Source organism: Lemur catta, chromosome 15 (genome assembly GCF_020740605.2).
Source record: "Lemur catta isolate mLemCat1 chromosome 15, mLemCat1.pri, whole genome shotgun sequence".
In the NCBI taxonomy this organism is placed as follows: domain Eukaryota; kingdom Metazoa; phylum Chordata; class Mammalia; order Primates; family Lemuridae; genus Lemur; species Lemur catta.
In genome coordinates this window covers 33,665,937-33,686,498 of record NC_059142.1, presented here as the reverse complement: position 1 = coordinate 33,686,498, position 20,562 = coordinate 33,665,937, and the positions used below count along the sequence as shown (strand labels likewise).

The window sequence follows — 20,562 nt, the reverse complement described above, 5'->3', positions numbered from 1 at the left end:
TTCCATATTCTGAAGGAATATCTATTTATACTTTTTAAATGTATCAAGTTTTATGAACATGTAGTGGTTACAACAAAATTTTTTAATATTTTTGCTTAGATTTCAGCATGCCATGGGGGGAGTACCTGCCTGGGCAGATACAAATAAGCGGAAAACATCTTCAGATGGTGAGTATTGATATTGAGTGTTGATATCTCTGTTTAAGTTAGTCAGTAAGTCCCTATTCCTGTTTTGTTATTATTTGAGCATTTTTATGAGGCTTGTTAAAACCTGGTTTTTCAGATATGTCCTTTTTTTTTTTTTTTTTTTTTTTTTGAGACAGAGTCTCACTTTGTTGCCTGGGCTAGAGTGAGTGCCGTGGCGTCAGCCTAGCTCACAGCAACCTCAAACTCCTGGGCTTAAGCGATCCTACTGCCTCAGCCTCCCCAGTAGCTGGGACTATAGGCATGCGCCACCATGCCCGGCTAATTTTTTGCTATATATATTTTTAGTTGGCCAGATAATCTCTTTCTATTTTTAGTAGCGATGGGGTCTCACTCAGGCTGGTCTCGAACTCCTGACCTTGAGCGATCCACCCGCCTTGGCCTCCCAGAGGGCTAGGATTACAGGCATGAGCCACCGCGCCCGGCCTGGATATGTCCTTTTTTTTTTTTTTGAGATGGGTTGTCACTATGTTGCCCAGGCTGGTCTCAAACTGCTGGGCTCAAGGGCTCCTCCTGCCTTAACCTCTTGAGTAGGTAGGACTACAGGTGCACTATTGTGCCTTCCTTTTTTTTTTTTTTATGTCTGGTTTTAAGGTCTACAATTTCTCTGTAGACATCTTTTTTAACAGTATACAGCTTACTTAATAGCATTCTCTACTATTATGGAAATAAAGGGTAGATGAATTTTATGTTTTTTTCTCAATAGAACTATGTTGCATTATGGAATAGGATTAAGGAAAAATGAGTATTATTACTTTCTGACTGAGAGCTCTTTCTGAAGACACTGGCAGCTAATGTAGCTGTCCATTTGGAAATGGGAGTTCTTTATAAGGAGCACATATCAGATTAGGCCCAAATGATTGGTCACATTATAAAAATCTGTTTTTCAACTTGAGGTTTTAAGTTGGGCTCGTATCATAACTCTTTTATGTTTTTAGATCTTTTGAGTTTAGATATTGTAAATATGAGTGGCTTAGCCAAGATCTGATCTGTGTGCTTGGAGTTATGAATTTTAGACTTAGAATTAACCTTTGAAATCCTTAGGGAGGTTGGAGTGTATCCTCTCACATAGTGTAGGCCCTGCCTTCCTTAGCCTCTCAGATGTCTAATGACCTGTTTGATTGCCACCACTATCATCTCTCCCTCCTTTCTCCCCACCCCTGACAGTCTTCATGGTATTTAAGTACAGGGAGCCTGTACAAGGAGCCAGTGTTTTATGTAATTCTGTTAGAAAATTCACTCTGTTATTAAGTAGAAACTGACCTTCCGGTTTCCAGCCAGATGCTTTTAGAGGTTGAAGGAATCTCAGTGATGAAGCCCAACTTTTGTCTATTGCAAGAATCTTTTCCACTTTGTTATCCTGCTTAATATATCAAATAGTGTTGTATTCTTTACTGGACGGTTCCTTCCGTTCTCACCTTTTCTTTAAGAACTAATTGTTAGAAACTTTTTGCTGTTTTGAAATTGACCTCTTGACAACTCTGTAGTCCTACCTTTTGCGTATATACAGATTATCTTAACATTGTTTATGTTATTTGGGAAATCTCTTTCCACATTTGTTTTTTAACATGTTAAACATGCCTTATTCCTTTGACCATTTTTTCTATGACATATTTCTAGACCCTGGGTCACCAGTTTGCCCTCCTGGATGAAATGTAATTTTATTATCCATTTTAGAGAGAAATGCAACAATTTAGATCCATGTAATTGTAGATATGGTTATGCTAGCTGTTGAAACAAAACTTCCCAGATTCCAGTGGCTTAATCCAATTGAAGTTGTTTTTTCCCATGTACATAAAATTGGAGTGGTGAGCCATCTTCAGGTCAGATCTTCCAAAGTTGCCCAAGATGTTGACATCCATTTGGCTTATGGGGAGGAGAGAGAGGCTCACCCAAGGGAGATTTCTGTTGGCTGTTGCTGGAAGTGGTACATGATACTGTTGCCTACATTTTGTTGGCCAGAACTCAATCACAAGGCCATATTAACTGTAGAGGATACTGGAAGTGTACTTTGGCTTTGTCTCCAGGAGAAAAAGATAATGAATTAAGTCAATAGTTATCCAGTCTGCCATAGTCTGGGATATCCTAGTTTAGTATCTTCATTTTACAGATGAGGGAGGTTCAGAGAGATAAACTGACTTGTCAAGGTATGCTTACTATTGGCAGAATGGTGACTCGAACTCAGCTTCACAGTTTTCTCCAATGTGTTATTTTTATCTGTAAATACTTCATTGATTTTTTTTTTTAAAAAGAAAAGTACTCCCTTTTTGGCCGGGCGTGGTAGCTCACGCCTGTAATCCTAGCACTCTGGGAGGCCGAGGCGGGTGGATCGCTCAAGGTCAGGAGTTCGAGACCAGCCTGAGCAAGAGTGAGACCCCATCTCTACTAAAAAAATACAAAGAAATTATCTGGCCAACTAAAAATATATAGAAAAAATTAGCTGGGCATGGTGGCGCATGCCTGTAGTCCCAGCTACTTGGGAGGCTGAGGCAGTAGGATCGCTTAAGCCCAGGAGTTTGAGGTTGCTGTGAGCTAGGCTGATGCCACGGCACTCACTCTAGCCCGGGCAACAGAGCGAGACTCTGTCTCAAAAAAAATAAAGAAAAGTACTCCCTTTTAAATATAACCACAATACTAACATCACACACCTCTGAAATTCAACAGCGATTCATTAATGTGGATTGTTTTGTTGTTGCTGTTTTATTTATGTCTATCCTCCCCTTCCCAGACATTTTAGCTTGCTTAGTATTCTGCTTAGACCTCATAGTGCTTTTGAACTGGTTTTTGATGTCTTTTGTAAGTTTTGGAAATTCTTACCTATTATTTCTTCAAATATTGTTTCTTTTTTTTTTTTTTTTTTTTTTTGAGACAGTCTTGCTTTGTTGCCCTGGCTATAGTCCAGTGGCATCATCACAGCTCACTGCAACCTCAAACTCTTGGGCTCAAGCACTCCTCCTGCCTCAGCCACCTGAGTAGCTGGGACTACAGGTGTACACCACCATGTCCGGCTAATTTTTCTACTTTTTGTAGGTATGGGGTCTTCCTCTTGCTGAGGCTGGTCTTGGAACTTCTGATCTCAGGCGATCCTCCCAGCTTGACCTCACAGAGTGCTAGCATAATAGGCATGGGCCACCACGCCCAGGCCTACAGCTAGTTTTGAAATACTGTCAAAACTTCTGTTGGGAGCTTAATTTTAATTAGTCTATTTTTCAGTCCTAGAATTTCCATTTGGTTCTTTTTTAATATTCTAATTCTCTGGCTCAATTTTGAATCTTGTGTTTCATTATTCTTGAACATATCAAACATAGTATTTTTCTTTTTTGAGACAGAGTCTCACTCTGTTGCCCTGGCTAGAGTTCCCTGGTGTCAGCTCACAGCAACCTCAAACGCCTGGGCTTAAGCAATCCTTCTGCCTCAGCCTCCCAAGTAGTTGCGACTACAGGCATGCGCCACCATACCCAGCTAATTTTTTTCTATATATATTTTTAGTTGTCCAGATAATTTCTTTCTATTTTTAGTAGAGACGGGGTCTTGCTCTTGCTCAGGCTGATCTTGAACTTCTGAGCTCAAACAATCCGGCTGTCTCGGCCTCCCAGAGTGCTAGGAGTATAGGCGTGAGCCACTGCGCCCGGCCAAAACAAACATAGTATTTTTAGTTTGTATCTGATAACTCCATCGTCTAGTTCCTTTTGAGGATTGTCTTATTTTTCCTTTTGGTTTTTAGTCAAGTTATTTTATCTCGTCAATGTTTGCCTGGTTACATTTTATTGAGTGCTAGAGATTGTATATGAAAAATAATGTAGATTAATTAGATCTAGGATAATGGTTTGTATGTTTGTTTCTAGGTAGGTAGTTTGGCAGAGGGCACTAACAATGCCAGAACATTTTTATTCCAATGAGGAATTGTGAGGGTTCAAAGCTAGGTTTCGGTTTTTGGAAGATTTTCTTATAATTCTTTAATTTTGCCCTTAATCCTAGGTGTAGCCTTTTGTGGCCCCAGTGCAAAAACCTGGTGGTTTACTGGACCCCTTTAGGATGCTGAGGGGGCTTTTTAGTGCTAGTTTTTGCCTTGTTAGCTCAATGTTTTAAAAAGTCTGCTTAGCTTCTCAGCTGTCTCTACTAGAATCACCAATCATTTCCATGGGAAGAGCAGCCCTATTAGATCTTTTTGAAGTTCTGATACACAATTTAACATTAATCTTTCATTCAGCTGAAAGTTCTAGTTCTTTTTCATGTGAGTTGTTAAGCTAGATCTGTTGTCCACCCTATTGCCACTTTTGCCATAATTATACAAGTTACTCTTTTTAAATGAAATGCTGGTTTTAAACTTTTATTTCACTTCATCTTGTTTTAGTAACCATCTGTACATGTGTTAGTTTTTCATTCCAGAGTCAGACTTCGATTTTAACTGTAGATGTTAAGCTGTGTTCATCTTTTTCCTCTCCTTTAAGCGTATTTGCTGTTTTTGCTTTTATCAATTGCATCTTTAAAAAAGTGATTGCGATTGGGAGGCTGGAAGGGGAGTTGAAGTTGGAAATAGAGAAGTTTGGAGTAGGTAAAGGACCATCTCATTGATTTTAAAGATCAGCCTTGTGGGTTTGTTTGACTTAGATGAAAGTGAAGAGGATGAAGATGATTTGTTGCAAAGGACTGGGAATTTCATATCCACATCAGCTTCTCTTCCAAGAGGAATCTTGAAGGTGAGAGTCAGTGAAGTTGGGGCCTATCCAGCTATTTACCTCTGAAATTCAATCTGCTTCCCAGTTACAGATGCATGGATTCCTATTATTTGTGGGATTAAATATGTTTGCTGTCATTTTGGCTTGGTAAATATTTATGTTAGAATTTTTTCTTTTGCAAAAATGATCAAGAGGTACTAAATTATGTTCCCAGTAATTCTAGAAATACTATTTGATTTCTCCTTTTGCATTTCTCGTCATTTTCGTTGGCATCAGCCTACTGCATCCTGCTGTCATCTCTGACCTAGCATATTGCAGTAGTTTGTGACTGGTCTCTACTTCCACTTTGTCTCTTCTTAAACCATTCTTAATGTAGCAGCTAGCGGGATCTTTTAAAAATAAAATATCAGGTCATGTCACTTTTCGTTGCTTTTTCAAAACTTCTGAATTTCTTATAGTATACACTACCCTTCATGATCTTGCTTCTGCCTACATCCTCGGCCTTGCTCAGACCTGTTTCCCCTTTTTTCCTACTTCCTTTTTCTGTTTTTTTAATGTGCTTGGTCCTTTCTTGCCTCTGAACCTTACTCTTGCTTTTCCTTTCTGCCTGTCTGTTCTTCAAGCACTGCTAATGCCTAGCTCATTTGTACGTTTCTGCTCCAGTGGCACCTTAGGACCTTCTCTAAAGCAGCCTACGCTAGTTACTTCCTAACTCATCACTGCGTCCAGCTTGTTCATTGTGCTAACCAAGTATCTACCTGGCATGGTGCTTTAGTTAAATATTTGTCATGTTAATAGATCTCTCTGTGACATAGAATTTTTTTTTTCAGTTATATGGTGGCATGTGTATTTAGATGGGGCAGGGGAACCTGTCATAGTAAACTACTAGGAGAGAGTAGTCACCTCTGTCTCCTCCCCACCTTATGAGGACAATTCTTTCAGCTCCTCACAAGGTGAATTCACCTCCATTGAAAATGTAGTTACCGTAAAAACATCAGTGGTTACAAAAAAAAATACATGTAATACTTTATTTTAAATTGAATTTTAAAAATTCAGGAGGAAAACCTGTAAAAACAGAAGATATAACTGAAAATAGTTTAAGTGATGGATGAGATAGCCATTAAACTAGCAACCATGTACCCTGAGAGAAGAAAGTAAATCTGTGCCAACAATAAGACTCTGGGAACAACTACAGTGCCTGTTGTATTTGTGCCATGAATGCGAAGATGCCAAAGTAGAGTTGTGAGTAAAATTTCCCCAGAAGTGAAAAATCTCTTAATCCAAATGAATGTATCTTGGGGAAATGACTGTATGCTAGTGCTCCAAGAATACTTAAGTTTAGACTTCTAGACATGGAAAGGACTTTAATGATTTAATCCCTTCATTTGAAAGGTGCTAAAAGAAGACTCTTGTAAAGTGACTTGCCAGTTGGTGCCAGAGCTGTGATCTTTTTGTTGCCATTCTAGTGCACTTTCTTCTGCATTGTAAACTGTGATGTCTTGTCTTCATGCTCTAAAGAAAATGATGTTAACCCATTTGAATTGATAAAATTCCAGCTTTATTTTTCCATAGATGAAGAACTGCCAACATGCTAATGCTGAACGTCCTACTACTGCTCGAATCTCATCTGTGCAGTTTCATCCTTGTGCACAGGTTGTGATGGTTGCTGGATTAGATAATGCTGTATCACTATTTCAGGTATGCATTTTGAATTGAAGACTCATAGTGAAAAGTGTATACTACCAGCATACAGAGTCCATGGAAATAACCAAAAGAAATGTTTTGTACTTCCTTATAGGTTGATGGAAAAACAAATCCTAAAATCCAGAGCATCTATTTGGAAAGGTTTCCAATCTTTAAGGCTTGTTTTAGTGCTAATGGAGAAGAGGTTTTAGCCACGAGTACCCACAGCAAGGTTCTTTATGTCTATGATATGCTAGCAGGAAAGTTAATTCCTGTGCATCAAGTGAGAGGTAAGATATCTGTTGAACAGGGAGTCCATCATATCCTGTAAGCCGAGTTCATTTAACAGTGTTTACAACCACTTATTTCACCACATAAGATTCTTAATATTGTATTTGGAAAATGTCATTGTGTTATTGAGATAGTATGTTTGAATGAAACCAGTAAACTGACTTTTTTATTGAGCACTTATGGAAATACATATCCCTAGACCAGGAGAGAATTGTGAATACTTGGCTGTAAAGTTAGCAGTTGCTGCAGCAGAAAGAGCATGAGCCAGGGAACTAGAGGACCTGGGGTCTATCTCCTTCTTTGGACAAGCTGTTTTCACCTGTCTGGTCATCAGGGAATTTGGATCTCCTCTAGTTTTAGTATTTGTTATAATAGAATTTTGATTTATATTTAAAGGGAATAAAGCACTGCTTTGGGGGGCTCTTATGTATTTTAAAGATTGAACTACTAAAAAAAAAACCCACCTTTTTTAGCAGGTGAAAATTTATCCTCTCCCTTACCCATTCATCCCCTGTGTTTCCCAACCCCTGTTACTCTAAAATGTACTGCCACCTTCATGAATCCTTTGGGAGCCAAAGCCCTTGTAATGGGGTTGGCTGGCTCATAAATCTTGGGAGGTAGTGTTGGCATATACCATAACTCACTGGTGGTCTCCCTATTAAATTGCACGTGTGTGCGCCTGGAAGGGACAAGGGGAGCTCTGTGCAACCGTTTTTCTACTAGTGGTTGAAAGTGAGTAAGGCCAACTTTAGAAACATTTATGATGTTTATCTTCAGTGTTTCTAATCTTACCTTTCTTGTGTTCCCTGATGCCTTTAATGATCCTTTCCAAATAGGTTCTTGGTTTATCTAATCATGCTTTAAGTTAGGGTGTCTCAGAAGTTAATATGCATATAAATCACCTGGGGATCTTGTAAGCTGAGGATTCTGATTCCGTAGGTCTTAAGTGGTCTTGGTTTTGCATTTCTGACAAGCTCTCAGCTGATGGCGATGGTCTGTGGACCTCACTTTGTTTAAAAGCCTTAAATCATCTTCTCATATTGAAATATAAAGCAGTGTGTAATTATTTTTACATATCATTTCACTAATCAAAACGAGTGGATTTTATGCCTTCCTAGGCTTTTGTGTCCTCTTGGGAACAAGCATACCAAGGAGTGGCCAAGATATAGTTGGTGATCTTTACTCTGAATCTGCTAGGTGTGCAGGAGTGTGTATCTAGTTACCAGCTGCTTTTAAGCCATGGCTTTCATCTTTCCTTCCTAGTATTTTCCCTTTTCTTTCCTCAGTAAGCGTAAGTTGGTAATAATAATAGTTATGATAAATGTATTTCTTTTTGTGGCGGTATGTTATTGAGCACTGTTTTCAGTCTTTTATCATTATAGAACTATGAATAACTCAAGAAATTAGGCCGGGCGCGGTGGCTCACGCCTGTAATCTTAGCACTCTGGGAGGCCGAGTCGGGTGGATCGCTCGAGGTCAGGAGTTCGAGGCCAGCCTGAGCGAGAGTGAGACCCTGTCTCTACTAAAAATAGAAAGAAATTATCTGGCCAACTAAAATATATATATATATATATATAAAAAATTAGCCGGGCATGGTGGCACATGCCTGTAGTCCCAGCTACTCGGGAGGCTGAGGCAGTAGGATTGCTTAAGCCCAGGAGTGTGAGGTTGCTATGAGCTAGGCTGACGCCACAGCACTCACTCTAGCCAGGGCGACAAAGCGACACTCTGTCTCAAAAAAAAAAAAAAAGAAATTAATTAAGGACATTAGACTAAGGGGAAAAAGTGCTGACTAGTTAGGACATATAAGCCTTATGTGTGTGTGTGTGTTGTGTGTGTGTGTGTGTAAACTCTTGGTGGTCATAAATGCTAGTTTGAAAACTGAAGAGTACAAGATTGATGCCCATGGTGCATTCATTAACCTGTCAGGGTTCATAACCTGGGGCCCATAATGTGGGGTTTTACAGACTCTCACAATTCTCTGGATAGAATTCAGGGGTCTATGAAGTTGCATGGGAAAAACATTACATCTTTATTTTTGTTAACCTTTAGCGTTTCCGTCAGTTAGGAATGTTTTGAACAACCATCATTTTGAGAAGGGGACTGTACGCTTCATCAGACTGCCGAAGGGTCCATGGCGCAAGAAAAATTAACAACCATACAGTAGTTTTTGTTTGTTATTGAGAAGGACAGTTCTCAATGCCTCTTGTTCTCAGTAAACAAAAAAAGGAATTTGACCACTTGAAAATCAGTGGTTGGTCAGGTAGCCATTTTGATTTTAGGCATTATGGTATGGTAATGTCTGAGCCTCAGTTTTCTCTTTCTGTAAACTCAGAGGGTCATATATGTTAAAAGATGATTTTTTTTTAAAGCTCCTAACTTAGCACCTGCTGTATGGGTAAATGCTCAATAAATGGTAAGCCCTGTCAGTGTTAGGAACAGCATACAATCCATCTGATCGCAATCAGTCCACTTGCCATCCAGTGGAATTTGGCCATTGGTCATTCCTTTTTTTTTTGGAGATGGAGTCTCGCTCTGTTGCCTGGGCTAGAGTACCATGGCGTTAGCCTAGCTCACAGCAACCTCAAACTCCTGGGCTTAAGCAATCCTTCTGCCTCAGCCTCCCAAGTAGCTGGGACTACAGGCATGCGCCACCATGCCTGGCTAATTTTTTTCTGTGTATTTTTGTCCAGCTAATTTCTTTCTATTTTTAGTAGAGATGGGGTCTTGCTCTTGGTCAGGCTGGTCTCGAACTCCTGACCTTGAGCCATCCTCCCGCCTCGGCCTCCCAGAGTGCTAGGATTACAGGTGTGAGCCACTGTGCCCAGCCTGGTCATTCCTTTTTTTACCAGTTGCTCAGCAATTGACCTGAACTTCTCATCCACCAATCTATAAAAAGATTTATATCTGACACCTTGAAAGCATTGTAATTGATTTCCCTAGGCTGTATTATAAATTTTATCTGGTTCCTATTTCAAAAGGTCAAACATTTGTAAAGAACAATGGTACTGATATTAGCATTTATTGTCACTATTTTTTGTGCAGCTAAAAGCAAAATGCTACATATAAATATATAATGTGTTATAAACTTTGGGTGAAAGTACAGTTGTAATATTTTTCTTAGTTTTCTAATTAATTGCTAAAGCAGCTATCTGTCCTTACTTGTTGGAAGTCTATTATGTCCTTCTTTAGGACAACCCCTCTCTATTGAATTGCCAAAAAATAGCAGGCTTATGTAGGCCAGGAGAGTAAGGTCTTCTAGCACCTTCAGGCAGAGAGAGCAGGGGACTGTGCAGTGAGTCCTCTGGCATATTGCCGCTTGCTGCCACACTGGGTCTGTGTTCATACTGGTCCTGCGCAGTATGTTGAGACCTTGTTCACTGTTACTCTGATGATGGCCATGTCGTCTGTGTTGCTACAGGACGGCAGTGGTGCCCAGCTGTGGGCTCCAAGGTGAACACTTAGCTCACTTTGACATTCCCACTGCCTGACCCTGTGCCACATTAGGGTTAGGTCTGGAGGAGTTTCCAGCTTTAGCTTCGTACTGTGCTGGAACTAGCTGCCCATTCCTGCCTCATTATGTAATGATATTTTCCTTATGTTTGGAACTTCTTCTGTATCCTATAGTCAGTGCATAAGGTTTATCCAGAATTTGGGATTAAAACACTTAATAGGAATAGTGAAGTACCCTTCATAGAAGGAGACTGGTCATCAGCAGAAGTAACCCCAGTAACTGGAAATAAGTGTCTGAATTGATAATGGGAAACCCGAGTCCAGCCAAGGAAACTAGGGTGTAGCCTCCGGGAGGCAGGACTAGAGTGGGATGTCTGGTTTGTAGTAATGTGAAGTAGGAGCCACAACAAGCATTTTCCTTTTAGGGGAACAAGGGTACTTCGCTAGATCTTTCTAAATCTTTTTTCTTTAATTAATATTTTAATTTAGCAACTTAAAATGTTTGGCATATATGTATTAATATATATTTTTTGACTAGGCAATACATTCACATGGTGCAAGAATCTAGTATGTACAAATGGGTGTAGAGTGAAAAGTCTCTTATGCTCCATCTCCCTGGTCACCTACTTCCGTTTCCTCGAGGTGTAGCCAGTTGTACCCATTCTTTTGTATTCTTTCAGTTAGGCAACTTCTTAACGAGTAACTTGACTCTCTAAGCATTTTGATATCAGGAGTCGTCTCCTGTATAGTCAGTGTGAACCTTTCAGACATGGAAAAAGAAACATGTCCCTTTGTAAATAAATAAGTTGACCTGGTTTATATACCTAGCTCTGAAAAGCTAATCAACTCTTAAGTACACAGATAAGTTGTGAATTTTTTTTTTTTTTGGACCCACAAAGTTAAAGGTTAGACTCCTGTTCATCATGGGGTGCTTAGTAGATGGCTAGGAACTAGTTTATATATATTATTATATTTTTGGCTGTCTCTAATGTTAGTGTATTTCTCTTTCGGTGATGAACTTTGTGACAAAGAAGTATAATTTAACTTTCTGGTTAATTAGAGGTATTAATGCTTACATTTGGAAAATTAGTTAATATGTTTAGTGTTTGGAGAGCTGAATATCTGGCCTGCAATTAAAATGGTGAATGCTAACCAAGACCAGAGAGGTTTGCTAAGCACTTTGTAGTTACCTTATGTTTTGGTCAAACTCACTGATGCATGAAGTCAGACTTATTCATGGTTTGAGCCAAGTGCCTCAACTTCTGTTTAATTTGAGGCACTTACATGTTTTAAAAGGTAAGAAACTCAATTGTCAGTAGAAGATAGCTTTATTGAAAACCACATTAAACGGTATTTAATCTCGTGTCCTTTCTTAGGTTTGAAAGAGAAGATAGTGAGGAGCTTTGAAGTCTCCCCAGATGGGTCCTTCTTGCTCATAAATGGCATTGCTGGGTATCTTCATTTGCTATCAGTGAAGGTGAAGCATTATTAGTTGTTGCTTGTTCTTCTCGGATAAGACATTCGTGTAGGGTTAGTCTTGAACCTTAATTCAGTGAGTCCTTAAATCTGCATCTCAAGTAGGGGTACACAGGTGGGACTTTGGGGAGAAATTGTGGGCAGATGGGGGAGGAAAACCTTTGAATGTAGAGAAAACCAAAGTTGAGTAGGTGCTAGAAAATAGAGAACTAGATTGTTATTATTCTACACAGTGTGATTGTACCTCCTAACAATTTGATGAGTAATATTTATTCTTTTAGACCAAAGAACTGATTGGTAGCATGAAAATTAATGGAATGGTTGCAGCATCCACGTTCTCTTCAGATAGTAAGAAAATATATGCTTCTTCGGGTAAGTTAATGAACGAGAGACACTTTGGATGTTTTTACATTTCACATTTAACCAAAAACTGATTTTAAACTTTTTTAAATTAGAAAATCAGATTTATTTTTAGAATGCATTTTTGTTGCCATTTGCTTTCTCCTTTACTAAGTAGTCATAATGAAGGGCTACACATTTAACAGGCAGTGTTAACATGTTTGGGGAAAGACTGGGAAGGAAATGTTTATATAAATGATGATTCAGGAGTAATCATTCTCCTGTGGTTCCCCCACCCTAAGAATGTTAAAATTTTGTGCATTTTCTCTTATTATTTTGTCTTTTGTCAGTTAATTTGCAGTGAACCTTCAGAGGGTGAACGGAAAACTTCCACTACAGTTTCATTTATATTAACAGTCTTGAAATACAGATAACTGTAGAAATAGAGAAGAGATAAGCAATTGTCAGGATTTAAGGGAGGAGTTGTGGGCAGGAGAGAAGTGGAGGTGACTGTATTAGAGCAGCATGAGGGGTCCTTGTAGTGATGGAAAGTTTTACATCTTAACTGTATCAGCATCAATATCCTGGTTGTAATATTGTTTTGCAAAATGTTAACATTGGGGGGAACTGGGTAAAGAGTATACTGTGTCTTCTGTATTTCTTATGGTGTATGTGAATCTGCAGTTATCTCAAAAGGCATCATTTAAAATAAGTAGTCACACTTCTCATAAAAATAAGACAGACATAAAAAAAAGATGATTCATTTTAAGGCTTGCTTTCTTTTTGAAAGTTACTTAGAATCACCCCTTTCCTTTTAGCGGTACCCTTTTTTTTTGGTTTTCACATTTTTATTGGTCAAGGGGGAGGGGGAGCCTCCTCCCTGTAAGTGGAGGTGTTCACAGTTTCTTCAGCCACAACAAGCTTGGGCCCCTGGGGGTCCTGGGGGTGGCTGGGCACGTTGGGCATGTTCCCATCATCTTGGAGGGGCACTGGGTAGTTGTAGGGCGTGGCCTTGCCAATCATGATATAGTACTTGGTGTAGGGACTGAGTGGGGGCAGAATTATAGCGAGGCCCCAGTGGTGAAGGACATGACCAGCACTGGCTCCTTGGCCCAGGCATTCTTGAGGAAAATGGCGAGTCTCACAGCTATCTTGGTAGCAGTACCCTTTTGACTTGGATAGTATGTTGAATTTTCATTATTGACCCATCTTTTCTGACATTTCTGTAGTTCTGACCAACTCTTTATCATCCCAGAAGGGTTCTAACCTTGCACTTTCCTGACTGTCTCATGTCTTCTTTGACTCTTGCTCTTTATCCCTAAGGACCGTGGGGGCCATCCTTCGGGACAACTACATAATCTCAGCATAGATCATGCTCTGTTTGGTAGCAGGAGGCATTAGAGTGGTTCTGCTGTGAGTAGCATTCTGCAGTCTATGCAAGTCAAGGCTTTTTAGCATAGTTTTTATTTTACCAAAGGAGCATTTGGTAATATAGCATTAATTTTTTAAGTTTTAAAAAAAGTTTTTAATTTTTTTTTTTTTTAAAGAGATGTGGTCTTGCTCTGTTGCCCAGGTTGGAGTGCAGTGGCATCATCATAGTTCACTGCAGCCTTGAACTCCTGGCCTCAAGTGATTCTCCTATCCCAGCCTCTTGAGTAGTTGGGATTACATGTTGCCCAGGCTGGTCTTAAATTCCTGGCCTCAAGTGACCCTCCCAAACTGTAGGATTACAGGCGTGAGCCCCCACACCTGGCCTGTTTTTATCCTAGACTCAGATTTTCACAAAGTTGTTTATATTTGTATGTTTTAATTAACTAAGGTCAGCAGCATCTATATTCTCAATATTGTGCTAGGTTTTGTGAGAAATAGGGAATAAAGAAATGTTGGTTCAGAGTAATATTCCTGATGAAATGGTCCTTGACCATGGGGGAGAAGAGGTGGGGAGGGTTGGTCGGCACAGGTACTGAAATTTGGCATATGAATTGGTTACAGATATAAAATGTTTACAGATGTGGTCATGACTGTGATGAAGGTCCAATTTATCATAAGAAAGGTCCTAAAAAGTAGGGAAAGAGTAATCAAAAGGTGAGTCTTGGTAAGTGAAGGGTTGCCTACATTTTTTTTTGTTTGAGTGCAGGTTTCGCTCTGTCGTCCAGACTGGAGTGCAGTGGCTTCATCATAGTTCACTGCAGCCTCAAACTTCTGAGCTCAAGTGATCCTCCTGGCTCAGCTTCCTGAGTAGCTAGGACTACAGGCACGCACCACTATGCCTGACTAATTTTTAAATTTTTTGTAGATGTGGGGTCTCACCATGTTGCCCAGGCTGGTCTGAAACTCCTGGCCTCAAGCTATCCTCCTGCCTTGGCCTCCCACAATGCTGGGATTATATAGCCACTGTGCCCTACTTGGGTTGCCTAAAGTTTGACTGTTCTCCCCTTGCTCTCCTTCCTCTTCCTTTTCTTATTTTGTATGGAGGAGTTTATGTGATTGGCATCACGCTGTTCATATTGCTGCATACATAGGAGAGTTGAAGAAAGAATTTACCTTTTATCTTTTCATCTTTACTAGCTTTTTCTTTTTGTTTCCCTGTGGAGTCATTCTTGCCACTTTTGCTTTCAGTCTTCTCTGTACCATTTGTGCACTTGCATTCTAGGTAATCTTCTTGGCCTTGATCTCTTCCCTTCCCATCTTAGTCTATTGCTAAATTAATCTTTAAATACCTTCCTTTATTATAACATTAACAAACAAACATATAAGGCAGAGATTTTTTTATCTGACCCTATTCAATTGTACCAAATATAATTTACTACTATTTAACTTGTAATCTTACTCTAGCCTGGAAAATTTTGTCAAGGAATAGTTGAAACAGTGAAATTCACTGCATTCTCATTTGGAGGATGAGAGCACCTATAGAGGGTGAACCTTAGGGCAGCATCCACAGAAGAGGAAGAGGTAGGATAGGGAGTGAGAAGCCGTATTGAGATGGATGTAGGGTCGCTATAGAAGTGAACACTGGGTGTGGGGAAGAGGGTGGTGGTCAGTGTCAAGTACTGTAGGAGAGAAAGGAGAATAAAGACTGATTTTGGCCATTAGCCATTTCCATCATGGAGATAACTTGTGGTCTCTTCAGACATAATGTCCTCTTTTATTGTTTTGCACACATAATTCTTCCTTCTCTGAACTATTTGTGCTTATTAATAAGCTTATGTGTATCATTATCATTTTTAAATAACTTGGTAATAGATAAAGTGTGTTTATCTTCTTAATTATAACTTCCTTGTGGTCTGGATCAGTTCATTCTTTATGTTGTTCTCCATCATCATCATTAACAGTTTTGTATTAAATATCTAAATCACCTAGCCTTACATATTAGGTACTGTAATACCTGTTCATAGGTGTTGGAAGAGCTAGGCTTTTGGATAGTGTTGGTGTTGTGTTTTGGTTCATATTTTTGCTCCAATAATTTATCTGAGTGGAACATAGCTTTTCTAAAAGCTCAATTTAAACCAACATTTTGTGATTTTTCACTCTAAACCTAAAGATATTTATTAATGACTCGCTGATACAGTTTTCTATATATGTGAATGTCTATAAGAAATATTTTTAGTCCAGTTTTCTAGAATTAGGAAGATTATTATAGATTTATATTTATAGTTCCTTGTACTATTGAAGTACTTGCCTTTTCAAGTTTAAAGCAAAATTAACCACCCCCCCCCCCCTTTTTTTTTTTTTTTTTGCTATTTCATTCAGGGGATGGGGAAGTTTACGTTTGGGATGTGAATGCCAGGAAGTGCCTTAACAGATTTGTTGATGAAGGCAGTTTATATGGATTAAGCATTGCCACATCTAGGAATGGACAGTATGTGGCTTGTGGGTAAGTAGAGAGAGGTTCTTGTAACTTCAGTCACATTGTGCTAATGAGAAGATATTAAGGAATTGAGTATACTAGGTGATACATGAGTATTTCTGTTTACAAACTACTCAGTAATATGAAGTTGGTCAACCCAGTTGTGTCTTTTGCATTTTATTGTCTAGTACAGTGTTTAATAGTAATATTATAGTAGTCCCCCCTTAACTGCAGTTTCACTTCCTATGGTTTCAGTTACCTGTGGTCAACTGCAATCCGAAAATGTTACATACAATAAGATAGTTTGAGAAAGAGACCACATTTACGTAACTTTTCTTACAGTATATTATTGCTCTATTTTATTCTTAGTTGCTGTTAATCTCTTACTGTGCCTACTTTATAAGTTAAACTTTATCATGGGTATGTATGTATAGGAAAAAACATAGTATATTTAGAGTTTGGTTTCAGGCATCCACTGGGAGTCTTGGAATGTATCCCCTGCGGATGAGGGAGGACTACTATGATGGCAGCTTACCAACTTTTTAGCAAAGAAAATACTAGACTACCTTACTTATATCATTGTATTTTTTCCTGTATTTGAAATACCTGTTTGGTCACATCAAGTTTTTCTAGAATTATTTTTAGCTTCTTGTCATTGATGAGGAGGTAGAATAAGTAAACTTTGGGTTTAAGTTTTAAAAATATTTACAGCATTTTTCCTTCATCTAGCTAGGTGGTATAAAGCAAAAATGTGTTCCTTGGAAATACCATTTGTTAGTATGTAGAAACCTTAAAAATATTATCTAGAATTCATGTTATTGTGCTATTAACTGGAAAAAATGGTTATTACACTGGGGAAAAGATGGCTATATTCCTACTTGATTTTTAAGATGCAGGGTGGGAGGAGGAGACATTGGATACTTACCAGTAATTCTAAACTATCTTACCAAATCACTGATTAGCACTTGTAATTCTTTTTTGTTTAGTTTTTTGTTTGTTTGTTTTTAGAGACAGGGTGTTGCTCTGTCACCCAGGCTAGAGTACAGTGGCATCACCATAGCTCACTGTAGCCTCAAACTCCTGGGTTCTGGCAATCCTCCTGCCTCAGCCTCCTGAGCAACTGGGACTACAGGTGTGTACACCATGCCTGGCTAATATTTCTACTTTTGTAAAGATGGGGGTCTTGCTCTTGCTCAGGTTGGTCTCGAATTCCTGACCTCAAGTGATCCTCCCACCTTGGCCTCCCAAAGTGCTAGGATTGGAGGTGTGAGCCACCACACCTGGCCTAATACCTGTAATTCTATAGCATTAAGGGGTGGGTTTTTATGACCTTCATAGACCAAACACAATTGAGTCATAAAAAGATTTCAGTCAAATCCTCCCTCGGGTAGGAAGTCAAGGGGGTCTTGCTGTCCAGAAACAGCATACTCTGCACTCTATGTTCATTCCCTTCCTCACGGTTAAAACTGGGGAAACTGTTTGTAAATATTCCCACCACCATTTGGAAACTGGGGCCTGGGAGGAAAGGCAAGTACAACTAGGCTGTGGCACTTAGAGAAGAGGCCACCTGCCTTAGGCAATGGGACAGTGACAGATAACTTGATGTGGGAGTGCCCTGATGAAGGCCCCTTCCTTTTCTTTGTTACCCTGAGTCACTGTACCTGTGCCAAACCTGTAGGGAGGGACAGGTTATCACGAGCCAAGCATTTGCCAGGGTAGTGTGTGCCGTGGCAGCAGTTCGTGATTAGCAGATCTTCTGGGAATAAAGCTCCTTTAAAATGAAGACTAGTGTTTAAACTAAATTATAAGTAATTTTAAGCAGAACTGCTTTTGCCTCTGTGTGGGGCAAGAATAACTGCACAAAAATAACCTTTATGCACATTTGTGAAGTCAGTAAGTTAGTCTTTCTGATCCTTGTCGTCTCTTCTCTGTATCACTTTTTATTAGTCCCCTTTGAAGGGCCCAAACAGGAAAGAATCTAAAACTCATTTAAATTTTTTTTTTTTTTTTTTGAGACAGAGTCTCACTTTGTTGCCCGGGCTAGAGTGAGTGCCGTGGCATCAGCCTAGCTCACAGCAACCTCAAACCTACTGGGCTTAAATGATCCTGCTGCCTCAGCCTCCCGAGTAGCTGGGACTACAGGCATGCGCCACCATGCCCGGCTAATTTTTTCTATATATATTTTTAGTTGTCCACATAATTTGTTTCTATTTTTAGTAGAGACGGGGGGGGGGGGTCTCGCTCTTGCTCAGGCTGGTCTCTAACTCCTTGACCTCGAGCGATCCGCCCGCCTCGGCCTCCCAGAGTGCTAGGATTACAGGCGTGAGCCACTAAAACTCATTTAATTTTAATTGCCCTTCATCGTAATTGAATTCTGATGTGCTTGGCCAAAGACTATTTAAGCCTTTAGAATCTTCGAGTTATTCTTCAAGAATCTTAAGCAAAGTTTTAAGCCTGTAGAAGGAAGAAAGGGGCAGGGGGATGAGCCTCGAGGTCACTGTGGCAGTAGGCATCAGGTAATGCGGTAGTGACAGGGCAGTGGGAACAGGAATAGGAGAGATGGGCAGAGAATGTTTGTAACGTACTTGATAACTGCTTAGAAAATGGGGAGTGGGAGAGAAGCAGGCATGTTCTCAGGCTCCAGGTCTGAACAGCCAGAAGAGTGGACGTGTCATTGAATAGGGGGAGCAGGAGGAGGAGGAGCGGTGGTGTTGGAAGAGATAAAGTGCACATGGCTGTACCCACGAGCAGTTAGAAATGCAGGTGAAATCAAGACGAAAGACACGGATTTGGACGTGGCGGGTGATAGGTAGTCTGTGGGAGTACACAAGATGAGTGAGACGCCAGAGGTAGGTCAGAAAGAGAACCTTGGGGACGAGGGTCAGCGGAGAGAGGTGACTGTGAGGGAGCCTGAGGATTCCAGAGGAGTCAGGAGAGTTCAGCCCTCGAGGTGTCAACATAGGGGAGAATTTGAATTGTTGGAGGTTCTGTAGGACATCTGCAGCTGTGGCTGTGTCCTAAACTCTTAATTTGAGGATTGTGCTTCCTCAGGCCACCTTCACGCGGCAGTGAAGGAGAAGAAACGGCCACCTGTAAGCCATGCAAGCCTGGAGTGTTGGAGGGATTCAAGCAGCCCTAAGGAGTGGACTGCTTGGGAGTCCCTCGGCGGTGGGTGGTTTCATGTTCTGCTGTTGTGGTACTACAGCTTCTCTCGTCCTCTGCTTGTGCATGCCACTCGTGCCTCACCCTCGAGAGTGGTGCTTCAGGCCCTCCAGCGTCAGAATACCCGGAGTGCTGGTTAAAACCCAAGATTCCTGGGCTCCACTCCAGCTCTGTGATTGGCACAGAAAGCCCAGGAAGCTGCTCTTTAATACCCTGAGTGGTTCTGATGCATTATAAAGTGTGGGAACCTGACACTTGTTTGCATTTTTTCCCTCTACTGCAGGGTTTTTCAGCCTCGGCCCTACTGATATAATTTAGGCTGGATAATTCTTTGTGGTGGGGGCTGTTCTGTGCACTGCAGGTTGTTGAGCAGTATCCCTTGCCTTTCCCCACTGGATGCCAGTAGTGTACCTTCACTTCCCTCACTGCCCAGTTGAGACTGTCAGAAAGTTTCCAGGCATTGCCAAATGTACCCTAGGGGGCAAAATTGCCTCTGGTTGATGACCACTATCCTACTGTATAGTTTCTTCTTGGTCATAATATTATCAGTGGCCCGCACGTGCTCTTTCTATATGTCATTTCAGCTTCGCCTTCCGCCGCCACCACCACCACCACCACCACCACCACCACCACCACCACCATGTGGTGGTTCCCAGTCCAGATTCATAAATGAGACATTGATGTGGCCAATGGGCATCGTTGTTGTTTGGGAAGAACTTTGTGTACCAGGACACTCGGTGGTTGCTGATCTGCTAATGGGCTTGCCCTGGATTCAGAAGCCCACTTTAGTCCAGTCAGCTGTGGTTGGGGTGGGAAGATAACAGTCAAGTCATGCCTTTATTTAGGGGTTGAGAGGTGAGCTAGGAGGCACACTTATTTCTCCCTTGGTTCTTGCTCTTCCCTTCACCTATAATACCCTGTTTTTCCCACCTAATGTCTGCCATCCCAGCTCCAGTCCTCCCTCTGCCTTCCACAAAGCTCATCTGGAGCTACTTCATCTCATTCTGTTTCCCTTCTTTGAGGTTCTAGATCACAGATAGAGCTTAATGCTGTATTATATTCTCTTACATTGCTGGCTGTTTTATGCAGGTGTATTTTTTTCTGGGATAAATTCCTTCTGATATTCTGTATTCCTGTGACACTTTGCATACTACTGGACTTGGATATCATTCAACAAATATTTACTGATCACTCTTACTGGCATATTAGAATAAGTTATATATTTTTTTACCACAAATACTAAGTTTCTATATATCAAAATAATTAACCTCTACCATTGTTATTCCACAAATTTAACCAGTAGTCAAATAAGAGTTGATAGGCATTATTTAAGGAGCCAGTGGTGTTCACGATGGTAAGATTTGATCTAGAATTGCGATTTAGAAGAGCCATATGGATTATAACTTTTTGTCCTTAATTAACATGGATT

At 40.3% G+C, this 20,562-nt stretch overlaps 1 protein-coding gene across 1 annotated transcript in view; it reads left to right on the top strand.

The window, feature by feature from the left end:
- The window catches only part of UTP18 (UTP18 small subunit processome component), a 37,868-nt gene that overhangs the window by 8,299 nt on the left and 9,007 nt on the right, over nucleotides 1-20,562 (top strand). The window contains exons 4-10 of the mRNA XM_045525165.1: nucleotides 100-167; nucleotides 4,815-4,903; nucleotides 6,455-6,580; nucleotides 6,681-6,855; nucleotides 11,686-11,786; nucleotides 12,067-12,157; nucleotides 15,875-15,998. Coding sequence (XP_045381121.1) covers nucleotides 100-167; nucleotides 4,815-4,903; nucleotides 6,455-6,580; nucleotides 6,681-6,855; nucleotides 11,686-11,786; nucleotides 12,067-12,157; nucleotides 15,875-15,998 — 774 coding nt within the window. The remainder of the gene's footprint in view (nucleotides 1-99; nucleotides 168-4,814; nucleotides 4,904-6,454; nucleotides 6,581-6,680; nucleotides 6,856-11,685; nucleotides 11,787-12,066; nucleotides 12,158-15,874; nucleotides 15,999-20,562) is intronic.